The 11,583-nt window shown below is 34.3% G+C and overlaps 1 protein-coding gene across 1 annotated transcript; it reads left to right on the top strand.

Moving 5' to 3' along the window:
* Positions 1-234: 234 nt before the first annotated feature.
* LOC111901519 (uncharacterized) lies at positions 235-540 on the top strand. Its single transcript, XM_023897385.1, has one exon. The coding sequence runs from the start codon at positions 235-237 to the stop codon at positions 538-540; it is 306 nt and encodes a 101-aa protein (XP_023753153.1).
* Positions 541-11,583: the final 11,043 nt, after the last annotated feature.

The following is an 11,583-nucleotide window of genomic DNA, read 5'->3' as shown; positions in this document are numbered from 1 at the left end:
TGATGTATGCAATAATTTTTGTGTTTAGCTTCATCTTCAAGACATACTGATACACGTGTTACAAGCTCCTAATGCACATTTCTTAGTTTGGTAGATTCTCTTGCAAACCGCACTTACGTTTTTACTACGTACAACAGATAAAGCATCAAGCTATTCTATATATATACAAACCGCTGAGATCTCATCACATATACTTTACTATCAAGAGAGAAAGAAATTAAGGGTATCCTTGAGATGGTTCATCGACATAATAATTTGAAATATAAGCCTGGTGGTCCTGAAGATGGAAAGACGGAGATGACAATGGAAGAGTTCACAAAATTTTTGTTTACCTTCGACGCAAATAAGGATGGACTTATTAGCCGAGAGGAGCTTCGTGAAGCTCTCAAGAATAGTGGAAACTGGTTTGCAAAATGGAAGGCAAACCGTCGCATGAAGTATGCAGATACCAACGGCGATGGTGTAATTGATAAGGACGAGATCCCAAAGCTTGCAGAGTTTGCTGAGAGAGAGCTTAATATCAGGATTGTATCCTACTAGTCAGTGGTAGTGATCATATATATATATATATATATATATATATATATATATATATATATATATATATATATATATATATATATATATATATATATATATATATATATATATATATATATAGTATCATGGTATGTGTAATGATTGTCCAAATAACAAAGGTAAGGGAAAGAAGGAAAAGCACTTGTATCTTAAAGATCAGTGCTTTTGTTTGATATTTCTCAGCCTTCTCCTAAATTTCTGTCTTTTTTATTTTTCGTGAACAGCAAAAAATATTAGAACTGTTCCTGCAGCCATCAACTAGAAATGTTTAGTACGTGTTATATTTAGTTTGTGTTAACACGTATGTTTGCAATGGGATTTTTGTTTATGACTTCCGATACAAATTGTTGGAATAATTAATAAATTGGTTTTTGATCGTGTCTAAGGGACTCGAGAAGTGATATTGCATCCCTAAAAAAGTTGGTGAATACTAACTAAAATTACCGATGGAAATCACCAACGGACCACCCACAAAAAATTATAGACCTAATTTAGTGAGTGTGTCACGGAATACCGCCTGGAAATTAGGCCATCAGAAATCTGTTGATGATTACAGACAAATTAGGTTGTCATAAATCTGTTGATGATTACAGACGGAATACTGATGAAAACATATTTGTTTGGGCCACTACAAATCCATGAGTTGGACTCAATCCTTAAAAATGTATTGCCGGGGCTCGAACCCGACCCAAACGCTGTGGGGCTTTATTTTGGTTTTCATTTTTATATTTTTTGGAACAACAAATTTGACTAACATATTCTTAATATTATTTATGTCCCAGACGAGACTTGAACTCTCAACTTTTAAGAGGGAAGACAACACCTAATACCGTTAGACTAGAAGTCGGTTTGATTGTTGTGGGGTTTAGACCAACCATTTCAGCTATTATGCCTCTTCCGAAATATACAGACTTAAATAAGCCTTTAAGATATATTTTGTTTCCAATTTCTATTATTATTATTATTATTATTATTATTATTATTATTATTATTAATGTTTGGAAAATAAAAAAAATAAAGATATATACTGTAGGTAAACACTTGACACTATTTAACTAAATCAGGACAAGTTTATGTATTTGACATTTTTATTTTAATGTTTATTTAGGTTTGTTTTTGAATGTGATGATTATGAACATAGGTTTAGTAGCGACTTTTTCTTTTCGTATATTGACGAAAAAACACTTGAATCTTCAAATAAATTAAAAATTCTTTTTAAATAAATTCAAATTCCGCCGAATTAGTGGCAACATTTACATTGGGAAATGTCTCCATCGTATTTTGTCAATAATATGGATAAACAAAGTCAAACGAGTCTATAAAGGAATATTGATATGATGTAATTACTTAATTGTATTAAAAGGTATACACGCCATTTATAGGTAGATTACAATAGAGGTTGCGGAGATCCACTTTTACAGGAGTAAGTATAGGAACTAAACTAAATGTAGAAGACTAAGTAATTACAACGTGATTATAATGATATAATGAATTATGATGGGCTAATGGAGTTGATGGGTCCATTATCCTTGATACGCCCCCGCAAGATGGAGGATCCATCGGATACACCAATCTTGGATCGATTGCGCAAAAACGGAGCTCTAGATAAGGGCTTGGTGAGCATATCAACTAGTTGGTCTTGAGAGTGAATGTGAAGACCTCGTAGATGACCACTTGAAACTTGTTTTCGTACAAAATGATAATCAAGAGCTACATGCTTCATGCGTGAATGATACACAAGATTTGCACAAACGTAGGTAGCACCAGTGTTATCACAAAATAGAGTGGGTGCTGTTTTGACTGTGATACCTAACTCGTGTAGTAGATTCTTTAACCAAGAGAGTCCTGCTGCTGCATTTGCTAAGTCTTTATATTCCGCTTCGGTGGAGGACCGGGATACCGACTTTTGACGTGTAGATGGCCATGAAGCAATGTTAGATCCAAGATAAAGGATATAAGCAGTTGTTGAACTACCTGCATCGTGAACACCACCCCAATCGGAATCGGAGAAGGCCGTGAGTTGAAGAGGAGAGTGACGGTTGAGGAAAAGGCCATAGTGAATTGTGCCTTTGAGATAACGAAGAAGTCTTTTGAGAGCTTGCCAATGAGATTGGCGTAGAGCATGCATGTATTATGAAAGTTTGTTTATGGCATAGGAGATGTCTGGGCGAGTAAAGGCTAGATATTGGAGAGATCCAACTAGTTTGCGGTATGGGGTGGCATCAATGGTAGGAGTAGAGTCAATTGTGACAAGTGGTTCAGTGGCACTGAGGGGAGTAGTAACATCTTTGGCTCCATCCATATGAAATTGGGTAAGAATATCCAGAATATGCTGATGCTGAGATACGAAAATACCAGTGGTGGTAGGGATGACTTAAACACCAAGAAAGTGGTGAAGCGGACCAAGATCTTTCAAGGAGAATTTATTGCTGAGAGCAGAAATGAAGTGAGTTAGGAAGGTAGAGTATTACCAGTGAGAACGATATCGTCCACATAGACTAGGAAGTAGCAGATGGTTTTGTGATTCTTGTAAATGAACAGAGAGACATCGGCTAAAGATTTGGTGAACCCAAACTGAGTGAGAAAGGTTGTGAGCTCAATTTTCCATGCTCTGGGAGCTTGCTTGAGACCATAGATAGATTTTTTTTAGTTTACAGATGTGATGTGGGAATTGGGAATCAATGTAACCGGGGAGTTGAGTCATATAGACGTCTTCATGGAGAGTGCCTTGAAGAAAGGCATTGTTGACATCGAGTTGTCGTAGGGGCCAGTTGTTTGAGAGGGTAATAGAAAGAACAATTCGGATGGTTACAGGTTTTGTGACTTATCACACCCCCAAACCAAGGATGGCGAAAACGTTCGGGGGTGGAGGACTTCATGTATAGTATCACAACAACGAGTATAATAGTGCTCAAAGTAAATACAACCATCATAAATATAATTGAAAATTTTACATCATAGTAAGTTTACATGTTTCAAAATCAATTACATTATGATGACAAAATGAACTGTTTAACGATTTAACGTCCCATCCTCAAAATGCTGTTGTTTTCCTGTTTCACTGATTTCCTGAGAATACAAGTAGTTTTGAAAAAGTGTCAACAATTAAGTTGGTGAGTTCATAAGAGTTTTGTTTGAGAAAGAAACCGTTTTCTTTGTAAAAGCGACAAAGTATGTTTCCAGAAAACCCAATATTTTCTATGTTAAGTGTGAAATGAATGCTTCTATATTATGCGATAATGAACCCTAGAAAGACCCGTAGATTCCTTCTATAATCACCCAATGTATTTAAGTTATATAAAATTTAAATTAAATAAACCATCGAATATAATGAGTCTGCCCTAGGTCCACAACCAAACAAGGAACAGGAAGAAAGGCGAGCCCACCAATTCTAAGTCGATTATGAATAGATTCTTATATAACTCTAACATATACACTTAGCAATTATAGCCAAAGCCTAACAATTCTAGATGAATGTAGTTTTAACAGAAATATGTTTTCAAAAAAATCCAATATTTTCCTTATAAGAGTTAGGTAGTCGTAAATCCTAGGACCGAAAATAAACAAGTATTTTTCCATACTTAAAGATATAAAAGTGATTTTAAATCGGCATAAAATCCTTTTTGATATAAAAGTGTAGAAGTATTTTTCCATACTTAAAGTAATTTATGTGAGTTAAATTGTTATAACTCGCTAATTTGAAAGTAGAACCCGTAAATCTTATGATTTGTTAATACCACATGTGAGCTATTATAACCATGCTAAGACTCAGACGGCCTTGTAATACGACGTTCTTCAGGCGTTGCACGTTAAATGACACTTGTCACCTCAGACCTGCCGGTCTAGCTGTTGCAAGCAGCTCTGGTTACAATTTACATGACTTTTGACTTTGTTACCATGAAGGTAATACAGAGGGAATGACTCAGAAATTTATTCATTAACAGATTTACGTGAACTGAACTGAAAACCTTTGGTAAATAAGTTTGAAATGTAAATGATACATAAACTATACCTATTATAGTTTATTCAAAACGTTTGTAATGTAAAAGAACTCTTTCATGAAAATACATTAGTGTTATGAATCCATAAACTATGCTTATTATAGCTTATTATATGTGTTCTAAATGAATGAATAATCTTATCACGAATGACTAAATTTTAGTTTATGATGATAAACCAACAAGAAAACATATTCAATATTTAGAACTTATTGTTATACACTTTGCTCAACATAATACAAAGTGTTATGAAAGTTATAAGTTGTTAACTAGTTTTTAACCTTTCTGCACTGTTTTAGAAAAATCATAGAAACATCAAACGAAGTCAAAAACTGAATCCGTAAATTCTGAGAGTTCATAAAATATGTCTAGCTTATTCATAATTTTTATTATGATTTTTGGAAGTCTTTAACTTGTGTTAAAATGTTCATATTCACAGACTGGTCCGAATTCGTTTTTGAAATGATAGGTAGTTTTGTAAAAATCACCATAAATCGTAGAAAAATCGTATGGAGATGTTCAAGTAGTCATTTTAAAGGTATGAACCTAAACGATTTGAATATTAAACAATTTTGAAAGATATTAAGTTTAAGATAGTCAAAACAGTCTGTGAATAAGACTCAACTTTTCTGATGAAAGTTGTTGTTTGAGTTTAGTTGTGTTCTTGGTGTTTTAACTTGTATCCCCCCCCCCCTAAAACTTGAAGAAAACATGAAAATATAGGGGTATGAACTCACCTTGAGTGATTTCAGTAGATGGATGATGAAGTAAAGAAGTGTTCGACTCAAGAACACTTAGATGATGCTTGAAGATTTCGAAGATCTAACAACAAATATGATGATATTTGTGTAAGGAACTCATGATTTGAGTGAAGAAGTGTAATAATCATATGAAAGATGATGATACTTACCAAATGAAGAAGAAAAGTCTTGGAAATCTCAGAATTGAAAGAGAGAAGTTGAGAGAAAAGATGTTTGCTCTTTGGGTGGAAATGAGAGAAATGAGTGAGAATGAGTGTAGGGTTTCAAAGCACTCCATGGATGATGACAATGGGACCCTTTGATGAATTCTAGGTTAAAAGCCCAAGACTTGTCTTTTCCCTATAAATAGTCATGTATTATTCACAATTAGGGTTAAGAGTGAGGCAAAATGTAGCCGCCACGTGAGGTTTCTTATGTAGTGTTAGATTCTTTAGTCTATGCTGAAAGTGTAATTTATTCCTCATATTTGAATAAATCGAGTGATCATTTGACATAATCTTCATATTTGTGTTTGTTCTTATTTTCCGCATCTTGTTCATCAAATCTCAATTAGGGTTTTATTCCCAACAATGAGGAGAGAGGGTGAGTTTTCCAGCTCTTAGGACGTAGGAATTGCTGGAGATTGATGGAAAAGTACAAGGAAGTGACTAGGTATGGTGGAGAGGGGTGTGGGTTGGTCATAGAGTGGGTATGGGTGGTTGCTTGTGTCATAAAGAAAAGTCAACACTCCTCCTCTAGTACTTCACCCACTCTTCTTGGATAAGATTTATTCCCAAAAACGTGATTAATTAATAAATATGGAGCCTTATATGTTAAAATAAATTTTTGGGTGAAAATCTCGCGTTAAAATAATTAAAAACGGACTTAAAATGCAAAACTAGTCGAAAACCGGGTGAATTTGTCCTACCTGCGAGACCTCTCGGTTCTGGGCCGAGGTTGGGTCCCTTCTAGTCATGGACCGAAGGTGAAAGTGGTTTGGACCCGAAATGGAGCGAAGGCGAAGGTAGAGTTCGGTCCGAGAGGACCTTCGGGTTCGGTCTATATGAGGTTCGGGCCCGAGACTTCGGGTTCAGTTCAGAAGATTCGGTCCTCAGCAGTTCGGTTTCGGTCCTTCCTTGTTTGGCCCAAGAGGCTTCGCCCCCTTAAGGATGGTTTCAGTTCTTTAAGGCTATTTTTCAAGAATTCTTCCCGTTTTGCGCCATTTTTCACCAAGTTAAGTGTCGGAATGCCCGAAATGATTAGAAAAAGTTAAAGGGACTTTCGAGAGAGATTTGGGAGAGATTTCACATACTTGGAGAGATTTGGGAGAAATTACCCATGAAACTCAACGAACAAGAATTGCTAGCTTTCTTCAAACGACATGATGTCAACAAAGACAACCGACTTTCATGGGATGAGCTGAAACAAGCTTTTATTGATCTTGGCGTGAGTTGGGTATCCTGGACTACAGATCGTGCAATGTTGCAAGCTGATGATAATGAAGATGGGTATATTAGTGAGGGGGAGATGGAGAAGCTTATTCAATTTGCTCTCAAATGTAAACTTACTATCAAGTAACTTTAGTTTGAACATGATGCAACTAGTTTGAATAGGCTGCAGCTTCCTTCATGCGAAGTGTAGGATCTCACTGGTCCATTTAACCTTTTTCCTAATAATACTTAAAAGCATTTAGTTTATAGAGCTCAAGCTCTTTTCAATTTCTCTATACATTAACAAGAGTTTTTTATTTTTTATTTTTTTTTTTTTTGCAAAAATTAGGTTATTCCCATTTTAATTTGTAAAAAGAGAAAACGACATAATACCCAACTTTTCAAAGATAAAACAGCCAAAAAATTCATAAATGCCAAAAATAGTCACGATTCTCATTTTCACAGGTGCATGAGATTTTTTTTTCTAACTTTGATCCTTCACAATTTTTTTCATACAAATTGTGTTTGAGCTGAATTTTTTTAATTGTGTTTTTGTAATAATGTTTTTCATTGACATGTTACGCTTCAAATTTAGATGTTGGAAAGTCATACTTCTGTTAACTCCAAAGTAGGTTACTCGATAAAAAATATGGAAAAAAAACAACTTCGATCCATCATAAATTTCGCATACAAACTTTGTTTCAGTTGATTTTTTTTCATTGTGTTCTTTGCAACAAGAGCTATCCATGATCCTATTACACTCTTAACTTGGATGCCGTAAAATCATATTTTTTAGCTCAACGTAAGCTCATTGGTGAAAATTATGTATAAAACTTAATAATTTTCAAATACAAACTTTATAACAATCATCACACCACCTAAGTTATATCAACCAAAGGGCTTCTAGCCCAGTGGTATCAGGTGGTGCCCTTCCTCCTTGACGTCGAGGGTTCAAGTCCCGTCGTGGACATATAGGTGGATTTAAGTGTTAATTTAGGAGTAGATTATTTATATTATATTTGCTGGTTAAAAAAAAACCTAAGTTATATCAATCACAACGATGAACTGTAAAAGTCTCAAAAATAATTAATAAATAAATCACAGGCCACCTACATTTTCAAAAGTGCCGATTGAAATTTCTATAAAAAAAATCCCACATGCGATCTAGATTTTCTCATGTGTAATGATCTAGATTTTAGTAGGTGTAACCTATGAAAATCTCAAAATAAATAAATAAATAAATAATCACGGGCCATCAACATTATAACTGATAATATCTACAAAAATTGATGCTGTTATGATCATTTTATAATTTTTGCTTATTTTATGGAACATGCTTGACAAATTTAACTATTATAGTAATTTTTTCGTGTAAAAATAGGGTTTTTACAATTCATTTGTAAATAGCACATGTTTTTTCAATAATTATGACTATATTAACGATCAAGTTTTTGATTTTTGAATATTTTATAAAAAAACCTTTGAAAATTTTGATTATTATGATCATTTTCTCATTTAAAATTAGGGCCTTTACAATTCATTTTCAATAAATATTTAAGAAAAAAAATATTTTTTTTCATACTTATTTTTTTACCCTTATCAAATGGTGACAAGTTTTACAATTGTTATATTTTGATAAAATTAATAATGTTTTAAAACACTTGTCATCATTTCATATGTCATCATTTAATATGTGAAATGGTTAAAAAATTTAGTAGAAATAAATTTAAATAGGAAGATATTTAATTTATCATAAAAAAAAAAAAAAAAGATAGACAGGCGAGCATTGGTTAATATCCGAGGCAAATAGTCGGGTTCATACACATCCGGTTTGCACCCGTATAAAAAAAGTGCAAGTCCATCACAAATTAAGAAAAAATGATACTCATTTAGAACTAAATAAAATTTACGTGATTACTAATTATACAAAGCATTGAGATCCTCTTTTATAAATTTTAAATTAAATTTCACATTTTATTATCATAAGCCCATGTGGAGTGGTCACTACAAACTCATCCGAAAAATGGTGTCACCTCTGCACCACATCACCTTCACCACCAACTCACTCCACTATGGAAATGGTCACCACTAACAACATTTACTTTTTTATTTTATTTTTAATTTTTTAGCATAATATTAAATAAATAACATATTAAATAAATAACATATTTTATAAATAACATTTTATAAATAACATGTTTTATATTAATTAAAACTACATTACATAATTTAAAACATAGAAAATTAAAACTAAAATACTAAAAAAACATAATCCATACTTAGAAAATTAAACCTGAATTATTAAAAAACATCAAATCTAGTTGCGATATTGGTCGAAAATTTTTTGTTGAATTTTCATAAACACCCTTAAATTTTCCGGGTCAAGATTTGGTTGTGGAACTGTGTTTACGATTTGAAGATTAGTGAGTGCCAATTGTCGCCGGCGTTGCTCCTCCGTTGAATCAAATTTTTTTTCTAAAAAATGTAGAGTTTTTTCGATTTTCTCCGCTAATACGTCCTCGTTGGTTGATTTCCCGCTAGACGAAGCCCCCTTTCTCGCTTTGTCCTTACCCGGTGGTCGACGAAGATGGACGTCCGATGGACCCTCCCCCTCGGTGGCATCGAACTCATCATTGAGGTCGAGGTTAGCACCGATGTTCGACTCGGACGTTCTAGGCCTTTTGTTGGAACCGGTGGTAGATCCCGAATGCGCCGTTTCCGGATGAAGGACCCATTTTGGGTCATTGCGATAAACTTCCCACACTTTTTGGTTGTCAAAAGGTTTACCATTGTTGGTAATTTTGTATTGGTGCAACGCCGTTGAAAAAATATTTAAATCGTTGCTACCACTTCGATGCATATTTTTTAGATTGTCAAATACGCCGTTAAATTTGGTACACGTCGCTTTAAGATCGCGCCATTTAGCATTGACTGAATCATATGTCCGGCTCGTTTGCCTTCCCAATAACACATGGAAGTGGTCTAAAACACGATTCCAAAATCTTTGTCCCGATTGCGCGTTGCCGACATCCCCGTCTTGTGATATGACAATCCAAGATTTAGCTAAAGCTGCATCCTCTTTCTCGGTCCATTGGGTATTTTTCTTCTTTGTTGAATCTTTTGATTTTTTTTGCCTTCTACGACTTGGTTGTGTTTCTTGAACCTGTTCGTCGTCGTCTTCAATGTCGAGGTTTACGGGTTAAGATTGCGATAATGGAACTTGAGATGGTTGTGAACCTAGTTGTGGATGTTGGGAAGTTTGGGGCTGAAATCGCGGAGGAGGTTCTTGTTGAAAGGGTTGAAATTGGGATTGAACAAATTGTGGTGGTGGTTGTTGTTGGTAGAAGTGTGGGTGGTATGAAAGATTGGTGAATAGAGGTTGTTGTTGAACGGGGGATGATAACAATTGTATATAGCCAATGTTCGCTAACGGATCATTTGGAGTGTTTGGGGTGTTCGGGGTGGGTGGGTTATTTTGGTTTGGATCCATGGAGGAAAGTGTATTTTTTGAGTGAGAGTATATGTGTTTGTGTTCAAAGTTTGGTGTGTGTTTGAAAGGTAAAAATATGTTGATATATATAGAGAAATGATTGTTAGTAATTAATTAATTATTATTATTTCTTTTACAAACGGTCAAGAGCAGCAACGGTCAAAAAGTTTTCCCCCAATCAAATCACCTCTCTTCACTCGTCTCCAGCTCCACGGAACAAGACACCCACCAGAAGGTGGGGCGGTGTTCACGCGTGAAGGGGGCTGACATGTCAGCTCCCACACGTCTTTCTCTTTCCACTTCCGATAGCCTAAATCTTGGCCCATAAAATTTTGCTGGGGTCTGGACCCTCATCTTAGAATGTTGAATCCACCAATGAACATAAGGTAATGAAAATCATAAATGTCTCAAAAGTAAAAAAGATGATACAGATACTGGAAGCCTTAAACTTGAAACTCATTGATGGAATATTCTCTCGTTCTTACCCGCGATGTGTATCATATTCGTTATCATATCAAAAAAGAATATATCTCCCAAGTCCTAAGTGAATGGTGTAAATGCAATGATTTTTTATTTTATTTTTATTTTTATTTTTTACGCGTCGTAATCTGAGTGGTTTAAGATGAAGTATCATCCTTAGTCATACTCTACATTAAAAAAAAAAGAATAAAATAATATGTTTTTAAAACTACCATAAGTAAGACCATCCGTTATACCCACCACATACCACATATGTGGTGGGTGCCACATCAGCACCACATTCCATTACCACTAACATGAGATACTTACCACTAATACACCACTCCACATCATTATTTTTATTTTTTTTCAATTCAAAAATACAATAAAATAACTTTTTTTTAATTCAAAAATACAATAACATTACTTTTTTTTAATCCAAAAATTAAAATAAAATTACAATTTTTAAAAGTAAAAAGCATTTATTTTTTTAAAACTATTTTTTCATTAATTATAAAAATAAAATAACAATTTTAAACTACATTACTTAGTTAATCTAGAAAACAAACATTACATTAATAAGAAAACGAACAAACATACATATAAAAATCCTAATCGTCGTTCATGCTATGTTGGTACAAATGTTCCGCGACATCTTCTCGAAGATTGAAACACGTTTCACTGTTATGAATTTCGACAACTCGGTCCAAAAAAGCATTCGTTCCGGGTACGAACTCCTCAATTGGAACGACAACGTCGTTCGGATCATACGTGCAAATCGCTCGACCTTCATTTTCAATAATCATATTATGCATTATAATACATGCTAGGACCATTCGCTTAATTCTTTCTTTATCCCAAAGTCGTGTAGCATATTTCACTACATG

This window comes from Lactuca sativa, chromosome 6 (assembly GCF_002870075.4).
Source record: "Lactuca sativa cultivar Salinas chromosome 6, Lsat_Salinas_v11, whole genome shotgun sequence".
Taxonomy (NCBI): Eukaryota; Viridiplantae; Streptophyta; class Magnoliopsida; order Asterales; family Asteraceae; genus Lactuca; species Lactuca sativa.
The sequence above is the reverse complement of the archived record's forward strand: the minus strand, read 5'-3'. Positions and strand labels throughout refer to the sequence as shown.